At 40.4% G+C, this 22,879-nt stretch overlaps 1 protein-coding gene across 1 annotated transcript in view; it reads left to right on the top strand.

Annotated features, from left to right (window-relative positions):
• Window positions 1-22,879, top strand: part of TMEM132B (transmembrane protein 132B) — an 874,875-nt gene that overhangs the window by 564,226 nt on the left and 287,770 nt on the right. The window contains exon 4 of the mRNA XM_073676144.1: window positions 1,410-1,596. Within this exon, the coding sequence (XP_073532245.1) occupies window positions 1,410-1,596 (187 nt within the window). The remainder of the gene's footprint in view (window positions 1-1,409; window positions 1,597-22,879) is intronic.

Here is a 22,879-nt window from a genome sequence, read left to right as displayed (position 1 = left end):
ATAGGATCGCCACCTCGACCGAAAATCCCAGAAAGAGCAAAGGTTTACTTAATGGAGACACAGATTATACTGAATCTTTTCTCACAAAATTATATAAAATTAAACTACTCATCTCCCCCTGCTCTATAACATGCTGCTTGCAGATTGGACTGCATTTTCATGTTGACAGGTTCCCCTTAACGTTTCGACCTATATGGTCTTTGTCAAGGGAACTTTTGAAGAATCAGTGCTGCAGAGAGCCAATGATTGATGAGGTTTCTCTCACATTGCACAGCTCATCCACCCAGTTTAGCAGAAGATAGAGTGCACAAGCCACTGATATCTGGGAACTCTTTAAACGCCAGCTAGCTTAACCCTTTGGGAGTATTGTTGATGCATTGTCATAAGGCATAGTGTCAATTGTTTAATAATTATGAATGCTAATATACCTTTTATTACTTAAATACTATAAAGGATTATTCCCTTTTCAGACGTTCATGGTTGAGTCACGAATTTCTGAAATGAGTGGTCGAATCTCTGGAAGTTCCTAAATGAGCTTTATTATGCTGTTTCCTTACCTCCCATAATAGTGATATGTAACTCGCTATTCTGTTTTCTTAACTCCCATTCACTTCAAAGGGTGTTACAAAAACATTGTAGCGCAGCCTCTCCACAATGAAATGGATTAAGTGAGAAGTAATCCTCTAACTTAATTTTCAATATCCCACTGGTACTGATTTTTAGGTGCAAATACAGTATGTGTGAGCATGTTGGCCATTTCTGTACAAGTCTATGACTAGAGCTTGTAAACGAGGAGATAGTAAATTTGAACCATCGTATTTACAGATATAAAGTTATAAAGTCCCACTTGTTATAAAGTCTTTACTAGCGATTTAAATATATTCAGTTTATATACAACCATAAATATACATATTACCTATGAATGCATAATACATATATGTATATATATTACACACTCATGCAAAGAACACTACAAAGCCCTAACTACTCAAAACTGCCAGACGGTCCAGTGACTTAAAATATGTGTCAGACCCAGATCCATGTCATATATGAGAGATGATGACACAAGAATTCCTAAACAGGGTAGACAACACTTTCTAGCGACAATCTTACAGGAAAAGGCGCTGATGTCTCAAGGCCATCGGAGAAGGTGTAGTTTGCCTCCTAATAGGAAAGTGTGGCATGAACGCTAATTAGAAAGATTGCTTCTATCAGACAGGTATAGAAAAAAGGCTTGTGAGTCACCTGTGATAAATTAGAGCTATTGCAGAATTGATTAGATGATTTATGCTTTGATCAGTGCGGTAAAGATGGAACATCCATGCTAATTCATTACTACGAGGTTAGGCTGTTATTTATGTTTATGGGAGCTTTGTTAGAAGCAGTGACATTTTCTCGATTTCTTTCAGAGCCAACAATTCTCTATATGAAATTCTACAGATGGACTTTGAAATGGACATTGGCAGTGGTTTGGCTGGTGCCCAGCAGATTACATGGCAGGTGGAATACCCAGAAGAAGACTCTGCCAGTGAACTTGTAATTTCGGAAATCTTCGTCAGCCAGGCAGCATTTACAGGGATTGTTCCTATTGCCATGGTACAGTAAAACCTTCTTTATTAAAATCATTAGTCTGACTTTTGCTCAGATGTTGGCACATGAGTGTCTCATCTACATTATTCAAGAACACCTCTATTATTAATCATGTTTCAGTATATTAAATGTTCAATTAGGCCAGTCATTATCAAAGAGTAGGACATATTGGGGAATATTTATCAAGCTACTAACTGTCTTTCATGACTTGCACCATATTTATGATGTTTTTTAGACACTTTTTATGTCTTGTCTGCTTATGGGGCGGCATAGCTGAAAAAGGCCATGACTTTTTGGGAAAAGGGGCATGTGTTAACATGCAACACAATGCAGCAAAGAGTGTGCCAAAATGATGGCACACATTTCTGGCACAAAGTAAAGCTAGCTAACTACCGGGCGATTTTCCATTTTATCGTTTTCAGTTTTTCCTCCCCTTCTTCCAAGAGCAATAACTTTTTTATTCTTCTGTCCACATAACCGTATGAAGTCAGGCTTAATTTTTGCAGGAAAAAATGGAAATTTTGAATGACACCATTCATTTTTTCATGTGATGCACTGGAAAGCGGGAAAAAAAAATCCAAGTGCGCTGAAATTGCAAAAAAGGTCCAATTCGGCAATTGTTTTTTGGGGTTTTTATTTACCATGTTCACCACATGGTAAAACTGACCTGGCAATATCATTCACCAGGTCAATACGATTACGCAGATACAAAACGTATATTTTTTTTTATTTAAGTGATGAAAATAAATTCGGAAATTTGTAAAAAAAAATTTGCTTGTGTCACCACTTTCCAAGACCCATAACGTTTTCAATTTGGGGCTGTGTGATGAATTATTTTTTTTTCCCTGAGCTGATGTTTTTACTGATACTATTTGGGGGAAATATGACGTTTTAATCGCCTCTTATTGCATTTTATTGCAATGTTGCAGAGGCCAAAAAAACGCAATTCTAGCATTTCAATTTTTTTTCTCATTTTGTCGTTTACCGATCGGATTAATTTATTTTTATATTTTGATAGATCAGAATTTTATGAATGCAGCAACATCAAATATGTGTATTTTTTATTTATTTAATAGTCCCCTTAGGGGATGTGAAGCTGCGATCATCCGATCCTTGCGCTATACATAACAGTGCATCAGCACTGCCACAGTATGTCTAATGAAAAACCTATGAACACCAGATGCAGGCTGGCTTTCACAGGAGACTCATCATGACAAGCATAAAGGTCTTCAGCAGACTTCTGGCTGTCATGGCGACCCATTGGCGCCACATGATGACATCACGGGTGCGCCAGTGGGCATGTGGAATGACACGCCCCCCTGATGGCACTTGTTAGATGCCACTGTCAGAGACTGATAGCGGTATTTAACAGATTAATAGCCATTATGTGCCAGGAAAGTCAATGACGTGACATATCATGTAACTGTACGTCATGTCGTGAAAGGGTTAAACTAAACATTTTTAAAATTAGACAGTTTGCTCAAACAGTATGAAACACATGATAAATTTGGCACATTTTAAGACTTTAGTTTAAGTTTGCACTGTGTAAGAATTAGGCAGGATTGATAAATAATACATAATATATAATTTTGCTTATTTCTTAGCTTTAATCCTGGTTTTATAGTTTACATTGTCTAATTTCTGCAGTGTTCAACAAGGCTGGAGTAAAAAATGTTAATCTTGATAAATTTGAGTCATTTTTGAAGCTGCACAGGACTGATGCTTTAGGACGGCATTTTACTTATTATTTTTTTTTATAGGTTTTTGATGCAATTTTTTAATCTCAGCAAATAGTTTTCTGTACAAAATGCATAAAAAAGCAGCAAGAAAAACACTGGAAAAGTAGCGTACTTGACCCTTTTGTAAACTGTGACTAGTGTTTATGAATGTAAGAGGGCAGTTTAATGTGAAAGAGATAATTAATTAAACATTTATGAAATAATTATTTTCTAACGGTATTACCAATTCATTTGGTAAAATATTCCACACACCATGCAATTCTAGAAAATAAAATAGTTAGAGGGGTTTAATGGAATTAGAAAAAATTGAGGATAATGTCAGATGAAAAATGGGGCCCTGGAGTTGGTTACTGGTGGGCCCTTGCCACCCCAGTCTGACATTGGCTGTAGTTAGCTACATTCCTAACATAAATATATACAAATCAGCTGCGGTGGAGTCGCAGGGGACTTTACTGTGCTTTGGTTTGTTTCTGTATAAATTGTCTGTTTCAGAACACTGGATCTCATTTCATAGATAATTTGCTAAATAGGCTATCCGCAAATCATCTCCCTTAAAAATTTTGAGGTCTTACCCCCAAGGTGCCAGCCACTAGGTCTATCCCTTCTGTCTAACATGCTGTCCTCTACCTGTTGTCAAATGTAATCCATCTCTAGTTGCAGAGACAATGATATGAATTACAAGAAGTTGGGTTTGGCTTTGTCTCTCTATCAGTTGTAATACATTGCAGAGTGTCAAGCTTTCGGTTTAGAGCAGACTAGTCTTTTATTTATTAACTAGATGGTGGCCCGATTCTAACGCATCGGGTATTCTAGAATATGTATGCGGCCGACCGGGCGCGACAAATCAGTGAAGCAGTGTTTAAATGGGTTGTGCACTACTTTAAATTAACCCCCCAATGTATCCCCCCGGGGCCCCTAATGAATTTTGTAATTACGTCATGTTGTCAATACTGCTTTTGACAACATCGCTGACCACGCGGCAAGTGTGAAGGGAGGACCGGGGAGCGAGGCCGCCGGTTGGGGTACTTCTGCTGCGAGCAGCCGGGAGATGACCGGCTAGCACCGGTCATCTCCCGGCTACGTTGCCGCTGATCTCCCGATGGTGGCCTGCGTGTTTCAAATCCGGCGCCAATTTGGGGCCGGGCTGCGCCAGTCGCTGATTGGTCGCGGCCAGCCGGCCGCGACCAATCAGAGAAGTGGAGTTTTAAATTTCGCGCCAATATCGCTGATTGGTCGCGGCCGGGCGGGTGCGACCAATCAGCGAAGCGTGTTTCAAATCCGGCGCCACTTCACGGCCGGACTGCACTCGTTGCTGATTGGTGGCGGGATAAGTCGATTTTATAGTAGATTATGCTTGCTGATATAGAGCCAACATATTCCAGAACACTTTACAGACCTTCTCATCACAGGCCAAAGTGGAACTCTCAATCTAAATTTGCTAACAGTATGTCTTTGGAGTGTTTGGACAATAACCATAGTAATGCAAGCTGGGAAGTTTGAAAAAGGAAGTTCAAGCCCCAAAGGTGCTGGCAGAATACTGTTGAAGAGAAACTGTCCACTGAAAAAGAATGGATGGCTCGTTATAGAGCATGAGAATCAGGACAGTTTACTAAAACACTAGTATGTGCACAAAAATCAGTTTTAAAGAGGTTGTTCAGGTGCGGCCCAAAAGGGTACAGTCATTTTGTCACTGCAGATTTGTGAATCCATACAGTGCTCACATTATGCACTGTCAGGATTATCCAGTGTTGGTGCCAAAAGTAGGCGGTCATGTTACCAGAAGTATGCGATATGCATTTTTCCGGCCACATTCCAACCAGACGTGCGTAGCCTCGATCAGTAGTAGGTGATTTGAGCAAAGCCATGCATGTCTAGTCAGAATGTGGCTGGAAGTATGCATGTCGCATACATGTGGTCACCAGAGAATCCTGATAGCGTGCAATGTGCGTGCAGTAAGGATTCACAAGTCACGCATGTCTAGTCAGAATGTGGCTGGAAGTATGCATATTGCATACGTGTGGTCACCAGAGAATCCTGATAGCGTGCAATGTGTGTGCTGTAAGGATTCACAAGTCTGCAGTCACATAGTCACTGCAGAGTTTCATGCCAAACTTGGACAACCCCTTTAACTTGTGGGGAATGCGGGCAGCAAAGCCATGCTTATCTAGATGTTTAGTATTAACGGGCAGGTACGATACACTTGTATCTCTATAATACTACAAGAATCTACAAGAACCAAAATGCAATTGCTTAAAGTTGCAGGTTTCATTTCTTCTCAGTCATATTTAAAATGATTGCTCTAACGAAGCTCTTCAGCATTGAAGCAAAATATTCATAATACAAAATTGGTGATCTAAAAGCAAATTGCTAAAATCATAAGATAGAAAAGACCCTTGCGACCCCTGTTCTAAGGAGAATCGATTTATGTTGGCAGCTATGGCTTGGCTATGAGCATCTTATGGTCCTTCTTCAGGTGTTATTAGAGGAGACTCATTAGGTTTCAGAAGCTTCTGTACAGGGTGAATAAAGATGAACATTCACTGATCTGCTGCAATTCTCAGTATCTTGGTAATATCTTCAGAGTTCCTTGGGTGAAGTCGTTTTAATGTCTTCAGTAGCTTTGACTAGAATGCATTTGTAAGAAATAATTAACATGTACAAGTTGTGCACTTTCTGGTCAAAGTAACTTGGGAACTATAGGTCATCACTAGCAACGTGGCATTATAAACTGTAAAAGATTCGTACTTTTCTCCTGACTTTTCATTCTGGGAGTAAATAATAATAATCGGCTTCAGACGATTTTCTCCTAATGTACTTTAATAATGTAGTACAGCACTGTCTGTGCTTTCAAGGCTTTATACTTTGTGTAGCCTGATACCACTTAAAGTCATTTTGTTCCTTTTCATCTGTTTATGCTAATAATTATTGGGGTCCAGTGAATATATTACAAGGAAGAGAACAGAGATAACTTGTTATTGGCTTAAGCAGAGATGAGATTGTTTTGGATGCATTTGCGGAGATTAAGAATATAAATTCACATGCTTTACCTGGTATATAATTTGTATTGGATTTATGGGTTCACAGCAATGGATTTACCTATCTTCGAAACTTGCGTATCGGCAGCTCAGGGGGAAGAATGTTTTCTAAAGTAAAAAAAATTGTAGACCCATTCATCTGGATGTTAGGCATTCATATGGACATTATTAAAGAGGTTATCCATGAGTTATATTTGTGCAAGGGGCAAGTACTAACAGGCAGGTAGTTCTGCAAGGGGGCGACCTTTGCTGGCGATTCCCCTGCTTCATTTCACTCCTTGTTAACAGAGCAGCTCTTCCTCTTCCGTTCTGCTCTGTCGACAGGCAGGATGTCACTACAGATGTCATGCTGATTGATAGCCTGCTCCCCAAGGTTAGGCAGCGGGGAGCTGGCTGTCAATCATTATGACGTTGACAGAGACGCCCCATCAGCAGAGCAGAGTGAAAAAGAAGATGGAAGCGGAAGCAGGGGAAGCATGAGGGGTCTGTGACCATGCTGATACAGCAGAAATCATTGCCAAGCAGATCAGGCAGGTAGTTAGCAAGTAGTCACCTTCCCTTGAAAAAGTCAGACACGCTCCACGCGAAACGCGCGTCGGGAAGCTTCACTGGCCTTTTTGCTTTCTACTGGACGCCAACTTATTTTAAGGTAAACCATTGAGCATTTATTTGGGATTTTGGTTATCCATTCTTGCACTATAAATTGTTTCAGATCATTACTGAGAAATTATGAGCCTGTTTGCTCTGAGTATTTGTCTCACCACTGGGTTATAGGGCAAGATGTAGCTTCTCAGCATTTTCTGGACTCATACTCTTTTCTTTAGCCAGTTTTTCATTTTTGTAAACTCCCACTAGGTTCAATTGTATTACCTGGTTTACCTGCGCCCTTGCTGCTATCCATAATATAGATCCTCGTCTCCTTGCACATGTCATTTATCATCATTTTGTACTACTTTTTTATGAATTGTATGTATTTAATAAAGTTGGTATATTTTATTGTTAAAACCTTTACAACTCTGTTTTCCTAGTATTTTTATGCTTCTTGGAGTGTTTTTTCCAGCAGTAATACACATCCGCACTGGTATGTAGATGCGTTAGCTACAATTAACTTTTTGGGTCTTTTGATATTAACGTTAGCAACTACCTGCCTGTTAGTTCTTAGCACCATACGCAAAAATAATAAAAGTTCCGGATAACCCATTTAACTCGTTTATACCTACTGACATTTTTTTTGGACAGTTCATTTGTTCATTAGTGGCCTCCATTGTATAACACAGAATCAGAAACTAGCACATGCGCACTGCTATGTGCAATGTTATCCAATAGAGGCTGCTGATGGATAGGTCTGCTTACATGATCCTCCATCAGCAGCCATGTTGATGAACAGAGCACCGTGCAGACAGGGGAGAAGACTGTACATAATAAGAGGTCATTGGTTCTCAGAGCAAGGTCCACACCCACCGCTGTCAGACTGGGAATTAAACTACCTAAAAAGATATTTTTTTTGCATTTATAAAAATCATCACTGTAGAGTTATTGGATTAACTATGTTACTTTGTAGAGCACAACATTTTAATGTATTTGGTTTTAACCTGTTGGGAAATATTTATTTGTAAAGAACGAATTAAAACTTTAGATTATATTTACCTATATATTTTTTATGTTTATGCCCCAGATCTTAATAAACTCATTTTACTCTACTCAGTGTATTGACTTCAGCAAATAATGCAATGCAATTTGATTTCAGTAACTTTTAGTAAGAATACAAATAATAAATTATCTTAAGATATAATTTCTGCTTGTGTTTTTTTCAGGAGATGACATAGGCTTCCTTTAACAAAGTCTTTTTTATCCTTAATGAATCTCTTGTATATGTGCACAAAACTTTGAAATTCATCCAGCTGCTTAAAAATTCAAAGTGAGATATCGATACACAGAAATATTTCTTACTTGTCACACATGGATCAATTGTGACCCCAGTACAGATCTTTCTGAATCATTCTACATTACTTATAGTGACATTTACAAATCTGAAAATTACCATGAATTAATGGATTCTGTAACTATTATGTTTGAGAATGGAACCCTTAATTTTATACCATTTAGGTAGGGGTCAGCTGGAGGTAAATGCTCATTTTCTGGCCATACAGTTAAAGGGGTTTTCTCACTAAACAAAAGTTCATTTTAATCAATGGCTGTGTCTGACTGTGCAGGAACACGGTCTGATCATACTACAACTCCTGGGCAAGGGAGGAAGCAAAAGACAATACAGACATTACAGCAGGGGATCACAGCTGATTTTATTTTGAAGGAAAAGATTGTTTAATAACAGGCAGTTAAATGTTTTACCTCACAAAAAGAATGAGCTGTGATCCCTTGTTGTAATGTCTGTATACTCTTTTGCTTCCTCTCCTGCCCAGGAGCTTTGGTATGATCAGACCATGTTCCGTACACGGTCAGACACAGCCATTAATTAAAATGAACTTTTCTTAGTGGGAAAACCCCTTTAAGTGCTAATTTATTCCTGTAATTGCTTTGAAACATTGTAATTTCTTAGCATTTCATGTAACAGATGTTGGATTTCTATAAATGGGTTGTTTGGCTTTTTTAGATGAGTAATCTGTTTGGAATTAAAATAAATAAAACAACCTCGGGTTAGATTTACTGAAACTTAATTTTTTGACGGTTAGTAGGCAGTCTTAAAATAGGCCACATTTATCAAAGCGGCTCAAGCTGGATGATAAATTTAGTGCATTTTTAACCCTTTCATGGCATATGACGTACAGTTACGTCATATGTCGTGTCTTTGCTTTTGATGCAATTACTCAGCCATCATCTGCCTTTAACAGCCGCAGGTGGAGCAGAGCTGTCAATCTCTGACAGTGGCATTCAGTACTATCCGGCATTCCATGAGCCTATTAGCGTGCCTGTGATGATCATGGGGCACTAATGGGTTGCTATGACATCCAACGGTCTGCTGAAGACCCCTGTGCCTGTCCTTATGATTCTCCTGTGAAAGTCAGTGTTCAGTTGGAGATCAGGATTTTAGCTATACATACATGCTTATGCACTGCTATGTATATGTTGCACCCCAGGAGTCTGGTTGCCACATTGGCATTGCCTCACAGTGGCTGATGCCATGCCTGGAAGCAAGGAGGGGTCCCCTTATCAGGTAACACCAGCATCCAACATATTTTCTTGCTCCAGACCAGAAGGGGGAGCTCTAACCCAGTTTCAGGTGAGCTTCCCCTTTAAATTTGAGCCCGGAGGCGGGGGTTAGAAAAGTCAGTTGGAGTGAGAAAAGTCAGTTGGGGGACGGAGGACAGCGAGAGAAAGATGAGGGAGAACCTGGGGAGGGGAGCTGTGACCAAGCTCGCCCCAGAGAAAAGCACCAGAAATCGGACACCGGAGTCCGTGGTTATTTTGGTACTGAAGTCCCGGCAGCTAAATCCAGAGGGCAGGAGGCTGCAGGTCTCCTGGCCCCACCAAACACCTGGCGGCTCAGCAGCATACTAGAGCCCGGAGCCACCACGAAGGAGCGACACCTGAAAAAAGGCTCGAGCTGCCTGCCATACGGGCTAGGATTTAACGATCACTCAGGAAAGAGGGCTGCAGCATAGCTTTAGGCAGCAGGGCCAAAGAGAAGGAAGGCCTACAACCCCACCTGGCGAGGTGGATCCCAAATTAATTCTAGGCTGCCCGGATCTCCATTACCATCTGTTACCAGTGCCCCGGTTTGCACCATCAAACATCAAGTAAAGGTAGAGGAAACCGCCATTCTTGTGTCATCTGGTCATTATCTGAACCCTCAGTCATGCACCCCAGCATCCACAATCCCCTACATAAACCGTACTGGTGCCCTGGGGCCCCGCTCTACCAGCGGGGAGCAAATCCATCCCAGCTGTGTCACCAATGGCCCCAGAGGTCTCTTTCAGCAGCGGCGGCCACCTATAGCCGCATACAACTGGTGGCGTCACAAAACTTTTCCCCTAAATAAACTGATCTTTTTATTGACCGCCTAGGGCCCCGGACCGGGTCACGCCCCCGTGACTTTCCCAAGGAACCGACCGACCCAGTGGTGAGTACCCCACGGTCCTAGGGGACGCGTCATATAGCAAAGGCCATTGGATGATCGCTGCTTCATGTCCCCTAAGAGGACTATATAGTATAGTAAAAAGTGAGAAAAAAAGGTTTTTAGAAATATGGAAAAAATAAAAAAATACAAAAGTGCGAATCACAACCCTTTTGTCCTCACCCTGAAGTCTGTCTTCACCTTCCTGACCAGGCCAAATTTTACGATTCTGACCAGTGTCATTTTATAAGGTAATAACTCTGGAACACTTCAATGTGTCCCAGTGATTCTGAGGTTGTTTTGTTATGACATTTTGCACTTTATGTTAGTGGCAAATTTATGCCTTTATTTTTTGTGTTTGTTTGTGAAAATATCTGAATTTTGGTGAAAATTTCACAAATTTCAAACTTTTAATTTTTATGCCCCTAAACTAGATCACACAAAATAATTAATAAATAATATTTCCCACAAGTCTAATTTACATCAGCACCATTTTTGAGACATATTTTTTTTGTTAAGCAGATAGAAGGGTTAAAAGTTAATGAGGAATTTCTCATTTTCCATCAAAATTTACAAAATCATTTTTTAGGGACCGTATTAAGTGTGAAGTGACTTCTGGTGCCTATGTGACAGAAAATACCCCAAAATTACATCATTTTAAAAACTGCATCCCTCAATGTGCTCAAAACAACATTTAAGAAGTTTATTAACTTTTTAGGTACTTCACAGGATTTAAAGCAACATGGAAGGAAAATAACATTACATTTTAATTTTTCCCTCAAAAATGTTCCATTCCCCAAGTTTTTCATTTTCAGAAGGATAACAGTAGAAAATGGACCATGCAATTTATTGTGCAATTACTCCTAAGTATGCCAGTATCCCATATGTGGCAGAATACTACTGTTTGAGTGCACAGGAGGGATCGTAAGGTGAAAGTGTTAATAGAATTTTGGAGCGCAAAATTGGCTGAAATACTGTAGATAGTGAATGCCATGTCACGTTTGGAGAGCCCCTGATGTGTCAAAGCATTGGAAACCCCCCACAAGTGACCTCATTTTTCAAACTACACCCCTCAAGGAATTTATCTAGAGGTGTGGTGAGCACCTTGAACCCACAGGTGCTTCAGAGAGTTTTGTAACTTTGAGCTGTGAAAATAAAAAAATACATTTTTCACAAACAAATGTTGCTAGAGCCCCAAATTTTTCATTTTCAGAAGGGATATCAGGAGAAAATGCACCATACTATTTGTTGTGCAATTTCTCCTGAGTACTCCTATACCCCATATGTGATGTAGAACTACTTTATGGATGCATGACAGGGCTTGGAAGGGAAGAAGCACCAATTGAATTCTTGAGCGCAATTTGGCAGGAATAGATTGAGGATGCCATATCACATTTGCCCCTGACATAAAACAGCAGAAACCCCCACAAGTGACCCTATTGTGGAAGCTACAGCTCTTCAGGAATTCATCAAGAGGTGTAGTGAGCATTTTTAACCCTCAGGAGATTCACAGAACTGTATAACATTAAGCTGAATCAAAGGAAAAATTACAATTTTTTTCCACTAAAAGTTACTTTGGCCCCAAGTTTTCAATTTTCAAAAGGTATATTAGGAGAAAATTAGCTATACAATTTGTTATACAATTTCTCCTGAGTATGCCAATACTCCATATGTGGTCGAAAACTAGTTTTGAGACATAGTGCAAAGCTCAGAAGGGATGGAGCACCATATTGTAGTGCAGATTTTGCTGTTATGGTTTGCGGGTGTCATATAACAATGGCAGAGCCCCTGAGGTTCTAACAGCAGAAACCCCCATACGTGACAATATCTTACAAACTACACCTCTTAATGAATTATTCTAAGGGTGCAGTGATCATATTTACACCATGGGTGTGTCACAGAATGTTATACCATTGAGCTGTAAAGAAAAGATAATTACATTTTTGCCACAAAAATTTTGTTATAGCCCCAAATTTTACATATTCACAAGGGAAAATGGGTAAAAATGGCACCAAAATTTGTCACACAATTTCTGCTGAATGTGGCAATATCACATATTTGTCTGTTCAGTACTGCTTACCCACACGGCTAGACTGTGGAGGGAAGGAGTGGTGTTAGACTCTTGGAAAACAAATTGTTGTAGAATAGTTTGCTGACTCCATATACAGTGTCCCTAAGTGCCAGTAGAATCACCTCTCAAGTGATCCCATTTTAGAAATTATATCCCTCTGGGAATTTATGTACAGGTGTACGAACAATTTTGACTCCATAGTGTTTTCCAGAAACAAACAGCAGTGGATCTTGTGAAAACTGCAAATCTGCCATTGTAGTGTCCAGCAGATTTTAGTGCCTATATATTGTGATCAGCTCGTGTTTCTGGAGACATGGACCCAGTAGATTAAGCGGTCTCTCATTACTACAGAAATGCCAAACATGTGGATGTTAAATGTGATTTAGGCACACACTGGGGCTTAGAAGGGAGGAGGTCATTTTGATTTGGGAGCGCAGAATTTGCTGGATTTCTTTTGGGGGGTGATGAGCCACAGCGCTTTTCCATAGCCTTTGTGCTACCGGTAATGTGGAAACAGATGACAGAACATCATTTACAGATGACGTACCTGAGTGGGGACTTGCTTTTCTTTGTGGATTGAGTTGAAGCTTTTATTGGGAACATTTTACATAAAATTTGGATCACATTTATCCTGCGCTCAGCACTGAGCACTTACATCAGAGTTTCCATGTAAATCTCCAAATTACACGATTCAGAGGAAACCCCTCTGGACTCCATCTGGCCTCTGTTCAGTGGTGTCCTTCTTTTCAGAGGTGCAGAGAACTGTGGCCGACTGCACTTTTATGCACGCTTAAAAAGACTGATATGGCCCGATCATAGGCCAGACAGAGTCCACAGTGCCTCCATCTGCCTCATTATAGGGAACCTTCCGTCGGATGTTCCTTCTAAATAACGTGTTTCAGAGATTTACACGGAAACCCCGGTGTAAGCATTCAGTGTAGAGCGTTACTGTTATCTTTCGGAGGCCAAATAAACAAATCAACAGCAGGTCAAGAATTGATTTTATTTATTTTTTATGCCATTCCTCGTGTGGTAGAAGTGATAAGACTTTATTCTTCTGGTCGGCGTGATTACAACGATACCAGATTTATATTGTTTTTTTTTGCGGACTTGATTTTCGGGATGAGTTGATGTTTTTATTGATACTATTTTTGGGCACATAACATTTCTGGATTGCTTTTTATCCTGATTTTTTGGAAGCAGAATGAACAAAAAACAGTAATTCAGAAATTGTTTTTTGTTTTTTATGCTGTTCCGTGTGTGGTAAAATTGATAAGACAGCTTTATTCTTCGGGTCAGTACAATTACAGCAATACCTCTTTTATATCTTTTTTATGTTTTGCTGCTTTTACACAATAACAAGTTTATCACTATAGTCTGAGAGCTATAACTTTTTTATTTCTCCACTGATGAAGCTGTATTGTGGATTGATTTTTGTGTGGCAAAATGTCATTTTCAGCTATACCATTTTTATTTACATTCAAATTTTTGATTGTGTTTTATTCCACTTTTTGTTTGGCGATTTGATGAAAAAGCATCGTTTTTAGCCAAATTTTTTTTCTCTTTCTACGGTGTTCACTGAACTTGTTAACTAGTGTCACAGTTTTATATGTCGGGTCATTCCGAACGCAGCAGTACCAAATATGTGTACTTTATTTGTTTGTTTTTGTTTTTACATACCGTAATATATGTATTTATTGGTATAATATTTTTTCATTTTTTTTTGTTCTTTATTTTGTGATTTTTTTTAAATATTTAAAAAAAATTGTAAAACATTTTTTTTTTTTGCTTAGTTACCTTGTCCCAGGTTGGGTCATCAACTTTCTCTGTTCTGATTGCTGATCTAATACCCTACTATGCTACTGCATTATAGAGTATTAGAGTAGTGCATCACACACAGCGAGGAGGCATGTCAAATCCTTCCCTCATCAGGAACAGCACGTCACCGTACTTGGGTGACTTGTGGCAATCTTTTCCCCCGAGGTCACCATGGGGACCATCGGCACAACATGATCGCAATCGCAATTGTGCCGATCGGAGCAGAGAGGGAGCTTCCTCCCTCTGCATTCCGATCGATATTGCTGTCACTATTGACAGCGGCATCAGAGTGGTTAACGCCGTCGATCGGCACTACCATCAATCGTGGGTTTTGCCACAGGGTGTCAGTTATCATATAATACGGTCACCCGCTGATTATCATGCTGTCGCTGGAAGTGAGCCCATGTGATCATTACGCCGTACATTAATAGCAGGTTGCGGAAATGCACCTCCCGCATTGCCGTACATGTATGGCGGATGTCGTAAAGGGGTTAAAGAAAAAATACACATATTTGATAATGACGGGTTCAGAAATGTCCAATCTATCAAAATCGAAAATAAATTAAGACCAATTAGCTAGCCCAAATATCTTTTCACCGAGCCCAAAGAATTCTTCTGAAACAGTATGAAGTTCATTCTACTCCAGAAGCACATTTTGAGCTGGATGAAAAGATATATAATGCACATGTGACATAACCTTGTTATGGGTAATGGCTTATACAGTAAGTGCACATTAATTACATAATCACATCATGCAAGCCTACCCTTAAAGGGATTTTCCACAAATAATTATTTTATGTCTAGTGGCTTGTGCTGCCGTTATTCACCATGCCCTGCTCCAGCGATGCATTTTTGCCAGTTCTCTGGTGTTTCCCAGCTAAACTGGTGACGTATATGTGCATCAGCAGGTAGTACTGATAAAATTAAGTTCAGCCTACTCATTGGGCCTTTCACAACATTTGATGTTTCGCATGCAACCTTTTGGCAAAATTAATTGCACATCACTGATCTACACTGTTAGTTTTCTCACCTTGCCACTTTTCAGTTATTACTGAGCATGCTGTATTTTCCTTACACTCACAGACTGCATATGCATTTTATTCAATACATTTGTAAGCAGATGGAGAAGGACTTATGCTGATGACTTCATTCTATGAAGCATAGAAACATTCTCAACCTATTTCTTATTTAGCTTTTGGAAGGTTCAGTAACTATGGCTGTTATTACAGATGGCAGTGCTCTAGGCACAGATGGCAGTGCTCCAGTAAATATGTCCTTTTTCCAATATAAGCAATTGTGGATCTGGTGTACATGTTAGTTCTTACTATCCAACACTCACTCTTTCCTTTCTAAGGCCTCTTTCATACGTCCGTGTTTCCAGTACGAGTGGTGACAGTTTCCACACGTACTGGAGACACTGACACACGTAAACTCTTTCAAATGAATGAGTCTGTGCGCATGTCATTGTGTTTCCACAGACCCTGAGTCCGTGGGGAAAACACGGTGACATGTCTGTTTTTTTGCGGATGCATGGTCCTTAAAATGTCTCACACGGATGACATCCGTGTGTCATCCGTGTGACATGTACTGGCGCCTGGGAATCAGCGCTACAGTTAGCACTTTTCCAAAGTGCCGGATGCTGAACATTGCCCTCATCATGGTTCCTGCCGGCGCTGCGATCAGCACCAGCAGGGACAATGATGAGGGTAGTAGTAGCCTGCTCCCGCAGTGTCCATGTGTAAAAACAATAATAAAATCCATATACTCACCTGTCCGGAGATATCCCCTGCTGTAATCCTCTGACCACTGAAGCAGAGATGTCAGAGAGAATGAGCAGCTTTGGAGCTACGCTCAGTGAGTGACAGGACACCGCTCCTGAGCTCAGCTGTGGGGTCACTGACTTGAGCGGCTCATTCTCCCTGGCTCCTCGGCATCAGTGGTCAGAGGATTACTGCAGGGGACATCTCTGGACAGGTATGTATATGGATTTTATTATTTTTTTCTTATTTTTACACAGGGACACTGTGGGAGCAGACAGCTACTACCCTCATCATTGTCCCTGCTGACGCTGATCGCAGCGCTGGCAGGGAACCATGATGAGGCACTGTTCAGCACCCGGCGCTTGGGAACAGCGCTAACTGTAGCACTGATTCCCAGGCGCCGGTCCATGTGATCCTGATGTGGCACATGGTTGCCACACACGGACACACGGGACACGGATTTCTCCGATACTGATTTTTCTGGTACCGGAAATATAAGGACGTGGGAAACTGGCCTATGACAGGGAGTAAATAGGGAACTCCAAAGTTAGGATCAAACAACCGTTTTCTCTCTATTCGAAAAAAAATTGTCCAATTATGCTAATCAGACTCAGATCATTGTTTGATCAGAGTGGGATCTATTTTTCTCAGAGGTGAAGAGAAAAAAAAGTTTTTCCACCTTGTCCATTCTCCATTCAGTTAATCCATGAAAATTGGATCACACTTGGATATCAACTTGTATTGAGTGAGGCCGCTCTACTAGGCCTGGCCGAGAATATGCATATCGCACCAGTGAATCTTCGCAGAGCACAGTGCATGCGCTGAGAGAGCTCACAAGTCTGCAGTCACACAGAGTGACTGCAGACTTGTCATTCTAGACCAGAAGAATAAAAATCAAAAAGTAAGGCCTCAGATGAGGTGTGCATGGTAAGAAGGAGGCACAAGTAGTAGCAAGCATGCCATTGGATTCAGAAAAGGCAGTTTGGGGAAGAGGAGCAGAGAAGGAGAGCTCAGCCCATTGAATATGCCCTGCATGGTATAGCTGTAGTTTTGTGGGGACACTGAGAAAGCAAGGGTTCTAGTCATCTATGCCAACTGAAATGTTTCTTACACAATAACACAACCACATGTAACTGCTAAGCCCGTACTTCTGTTGCGTACAGAAGATGTGATGAACAAGTCATATACCTGCTCTTGATTGAACTCTCGAGTTCCCGTTACCTCAAATAAGGTGCGGCCATAAAGGGAAACATCTGCAGAGGTTAATATCACACATGCACCCTGAGTGACCCTTTCACTGGTGTCTATGGTCAATTCCACTTACAATTCCACTGTGCTACATCAAGCATTCAGTTTTATCCATACTCTTAAAAAAATAAGTGCTCTTGAACGAAAGGTCATCCAGCGGTTGACATTTTTCTGAATACGCATAGCAGCGAATCACAAAAAATCCACATTTTGGTAGAATTCAATTACACCCGAATTTATATTTGCTCATCTGTTCTGACCACTATTGAGTTTGCTTTGAAATACAGTTAGAAGTATGAGGAAAACATTCAAGGCCCAGTTCATTAATACTGACATTGTACACATATAGTCTTTAATGAAAGGGCGTGCAGGAGTAAGATGTATCTAATTCATTAAGAGGAACATGCCACTTAAAGATTTACATGCATCTTATCACTGGCATGCTCCCCCCCCAGAAATGTTACTCCAGTAACTGGTGTAAGTTAAACCACAAAAATGGAATAGTGTTTGAAGAATTTTTGGGGCGAGTTTTGCAATGCCTCATCCTGCTATTGCTCTGCCCAGTTTGGCAAATCTTGTCAGAAATGGTTTTAACCCCTTAAGCCCCGAGGGTGGTTTGCACGTTAATGACCAGGCCAATTTTTACAATTCTGACCACTGTCACTTTATGAGGTAATTACTCTGGAACGCTTCAACGGATCCCCCTGATTCTGAGACTGTTTTTTCGTGACATATTGTACTTCATGATTGTGGTAAAATTTCTTCGATATCACTTGTGTTTATTTGTGAAAAAAATGGAAATTTGGCGAAAATTTAGAAAATTTAGCAATTTTCAAAATTTGAATTTTTATGCCCTTAAATCAGAGAGATATGTCACACAAAAGAGTTAATAAATAACATTTCCCACATGTCTACTTTACATCACCACAATTTTGGAACCAAAATTTTTTTTTGTTAGGGAGCTATAAGGGTTAAAAGTTGACAAGTGATTTCTCATTTTTCCAACAAAATTTACAAAACCATTTTTTTAGGGACCACATCACATTTGAAGTCACTTTGAGAGGTCTTTATGACAGAAAATACCCAAAAGTGACACCATTCTAAAAACTGCACCCCTCAAGGTGCTCAAAACCACATTCAAGAACTTTATTAACCCTTCAGGTGCTTCACAGGAATTTTTTGAATGTAGAAGAAAAAAATGAACATTTAACCTTTTTCACAAAAATGTTATTTTAGACCCAATTTTTTTTATTTTCACAGGGGTAACAAGAAAAAAATGGACCCCAAAATTTGTTGTGCAATTTCCCCTGGGCACGCAGATACCCAATATTTGGGGAAAAAACACTGTTTGGGCACACGGCAGGGCTCGGAAGGGAAGGAGCTCCATTTGACTGTAAAATTTGCTTGAATAATTAGCGGACGCCATGTTGTGTTTGGAGAGCCCCTGTGTGCCCAAACATTGGAGCTCCCCCACAAGTGACCCCATTTTGTAAACTAGACCCCCCAAGGCACCTATCTAGATGCATAGTGAGCACTTGGAACCCCCAGGTGCTTCACAAATTGATTCGTAAAAATGAAAGTGTTTTTTTTTTCACTTTTTCATTTTTACGAATCAATTTGTAAAGCACCTAGGGGTTCCAAGTGCTCACTATGCATCTAGATAGGTGCCTTGGGGGGTCTAGTTTCCAAAATGGGGTCACTTGTGGGGGAGCTCCAATGTTTGGGCACACAGGGACTCTTCAAATGCAACATGGTGTCCCCTAACAAATTGTCGGCTCAAATTGTTAGCGGACACCATGTTGCGTTTGGAGAGCCCCTGTGTGCCCAAACATTGGAGCTCCCCTACAAGTGACCCCATTTTGGAAACTAGACCCCCCAAGGCACCTATCTAGATGCATAGTGAGCACTTGGAACCCCCAGGTGCTTCACAAATTGATTCGTAAAAGTGAAAAAGTGTTTTTTTTTTCACTTTTTCATTTTTACGAATCAATTTGTAAAGCACCTAGGGGTTCCAAGTGCTCACTATGCATCTAGATAGGTGCCTTGGGGGGTCTAGTTTCCAAAATGGGGTCACTTGTGGGGGAGCTCCAATGTTTGGGCACACAGGGACTCTTCAAATGCAACATGGTGTCCCCTAACAAATTGTCGGCTCACATTGTTAGCGGACACCATGTTGCGTTTGGAGAGCCCCTGTGTGCCCAAACATTGGAGCTCCCCCACAAGTGACCCCATTTTGGAAACTAGACCCCCCAAGGCACCTATCTAGATGCATAGTGAGCACTTGCAACCCCCAGGTGCTTCACAAATTGATTCATAAAAATGAAAAGTGTTTTTTTTTTCACCCCATTTTGGAAACTATACCCCCCAAGGATTTTATTAAGGTGTATAGTGAACATTTTGAACCCAGAGGTACGACACAGAATTTGTTTACATTAGGTCATCATATTGAATAAGTTGTCACTAGTCTTGAGCGCAAGTGCTCGCTACTTGAGTTTGCATCGGGTACTCAGGTATGCACCATGTACAGCGTGTGCTCGAGTGACATGTTCGAGTCCCTACTCCGCATGTTTCACGGTTATTAGACACCCAAAAAAAAACCATGCGAGAATCGCTCGTGCATGGCAGGCAATCCCCGTAAAGTTTTTTTGGCCGCGAAGCATATGGGGCAGAGACTCGAGCATGTCACTCAAATACCCACGATACTCAATGCATACCAGAGCACCCGATGCAAACTCAAGTAGCGAGCACTTGCTCTCAACACTAGTTGCCATATCGTCATCTTTTTTTCTTACTTTTGAAAAAAATCCCAACCCCATCACAACCCCAGCCCTAACCCAAGCCCTAACCGTAGCACAACCCTAACCCTAGCACAACCCTAACCCTAGCACAACCCTAGCCCCAAACCCAGCCCTAACCCTAGCCCAATCCTAACCCAAGAGTTTATTTTTGACGCCGTTCCTTGTGCGGTATATGCGATTAGACGACTTTATTCTTCGGGTCGGTGTGATTACAGCAATACCAGAATCATATGGGGTTTTTATGACTGACAGCTGTCACACACTAAAAGACGCATTTTTTGTAAAATCTAGTTTTTGCATCGCCATATTTTGAGAGCTATAATTTTTCCAGATTTTGGCAGACAGTCATGTGACGGCTCGTTTTTTGCGGGATGACTTGTCGTTGTTATTGGTGCCATTTTCAGGCACGTGACATTTTTTGATCGCTTTCTATTCTGATTTTTGGGAGGCAGAATAAACAAAAACCAACAATTCAGGACTTGTTTTTTTTTTTTTCTTTATTCTGTTCCGCGTGTGGTAAAATTGATAAGGTAGCTTTATTCTTCGGGTCAGTACGTTTACAGCGGTACCACATTTATATCGTTTTTCTATGTTTTGCACTTTTACATAATAAAAGCAATTTTATAGAAAAAAATATTTTTTATCATCGCTTTATTCTGAGAGCTATATCTTTTTTATTTTTCGGATGATGGAGCTGTATGGCAGCTTGTTTTTTGCGGGACGAGATGACGTTTTCAGCGGTACCATTTTTATTTATATTTGTCTTTTTGATCGCGTGTTATTCCATTTTTTGTTTGGCGGTATGGTGATAAAGCATTGTTTTTTGCTTCGTTTTTTTTTCTTTTTTTTTTTTACCGTGTTCACTGAAGGGGTTAACTAGTGGGACAGTTTTATAGGTCAGGTTGTTCCGGACGCGGCGATACCAAATATGTGTACTTTTATTGTTTTTTTTGTTTTCTTTTTATAATAATATTTATTGATGGGTACATTATATTTTTATTTTTGGTGGATTATTTTTTTTATTTTTTTTAAATATTTTTGCAATTTTTTTTTTATTTTTTTTTCACTTTCTGGAAGCTTATATAGTTTATTACTTTGTCCCACTCTGGGACTTTCACTTTTTTTTCTCTGATCGCCTGCATGGCACAGGAATGCAGCACCAGGCTGTCAGCGCCGGACAGGGAGAAGATTGTTTGGAGATGCACTGCGCATGTCCAAACAATCTTCCTGCTGTCTGGTGACCCGGATGTTGTCATGACGACATCGGGTCGTCATGGCAACACCCGGGAAGCCTTTGCAGACAGCGCTGGAAGCCGGAAGAGGAGGTGAGTATCTGCGATCACCTCCCCTTGCCCCCGCAATGCTGCGATCGACTTCGATCGACTTTGATCGCAGCATCGCGGGGGTTAATGTGCTGGGAGTGGTGCAGGAGCGCTCCCTGCACATAGTATCGGGTGTCAGCTGTGACAATCAACTGACACCCGGCGGCGATCGTGCCCGCACAGCCTGTGTGCGCGCGCGATCGCCATGACGTACTAATACGGGTCTGGCTCTTAAGTCCCAGGGCACAGACGCGTATTAGTACGTCAGATGTTATTAAGGGGTTAAAATGGCAAAAAAATGAAATATTTTGTGACTTGTTCAAAAACAGTTTAACCCTTTCACCCCTTCATCTATTTTCCGTTTTTTTCGTTTTGTTTTTTATTTTTCCAGCAATATAGCCTTATGAGGGCTTGTTTTTGCGGGATGAATTGTATTCTTGAATGAGACCATTGATTTTACCATTACTGGAAAACAGGAAAAAAATTCCAAGTGGGGTGAAATTGCAAAAAAGTGTAATTCCACCATTTTTTAAGGGGGGGTTTTATTTACCATGTTCAATATATGATAAAACTGACCTGGCAACATGATTCTCCAGGTCAGTGTGAGTATGCAGATACCAAGCATAACAAAAAAAATAAACTGGAGTATAAGTTGATATGAATGCAAAATAGGAGCATATGCACACTGCCCTTTATACAGACAAAGCCTAAGACAGAAACAAGATGAACATATACCCTGCTGTAAGTAAATAAGTAAGAGCAATAGTGCATATAAATAACATAGGTTACTTGATAAACACATTATTTTGATCAAAAAAGTGTAAAAGCCATCCCACCAATGTCAAGGTGTACCCAAATCGGGATAGTCCTAACCTCTAGTATTAAAACCTTACCATGTGTCAAAGTAACATCAATGTGAATAAGGGCCGAGCAGGATTAGGTCTCAAATATAGATACCCAGAAAATGGAAAGCTATATAAACATAATGCACGTAGTGTAGGTAAGGGTTTGGCCTCCCTATCTTTGAGTTGGACATTATGTTTATAGAGCTTCCCATTTGCTGGGTATCCATATTCAGGACCCAGCCCTGAATGGCCCTTATTGACATCGAAATCACTTTCACACATGGTAAGGTTTTAATACTAGAGGTTAGGACGATCCCGATTTGGGTACACCTTGACTTTGGTGGGATGGCTTTTACGCTTTTTTTTAATCAAAAAATAAGTATGTTATTTATGTGCACTATTGCTTTTACTTACAGCAGGATATACTGTATGTTCATTTTGTTTCTGTGTAAGGTTTTGGCAGATACCAAACATGTATAGTTTTCTCTTATTTACGTGGTCAAAAAAATGTGGAAATTTGTATGAAAATTTTTTTTTTGCTTTTGTCGCTATTTTCCGAGACCCATAACGTTTTCATTTTT

Source organism: Phyllobates terribilis, unplaced genomic scaffold, assembly GCF_046119375.1.
Source record: "Phyllobates terribilis strain yellow unplaced genomic scaffold, ASM4611937v1 Scaffold_1__5_contigs__length_1240528914, whole genome shotgun sequence".
Lineage (NCBI taxonomy): Eukaryota > Metazoa > Chordata > Amphibia > Anura > Dendrobatidae > Phyllobates > Phyllobates terribilis.
This window is presented reverse-complemented; position numbering and strand designations above follow the sequence as displayed.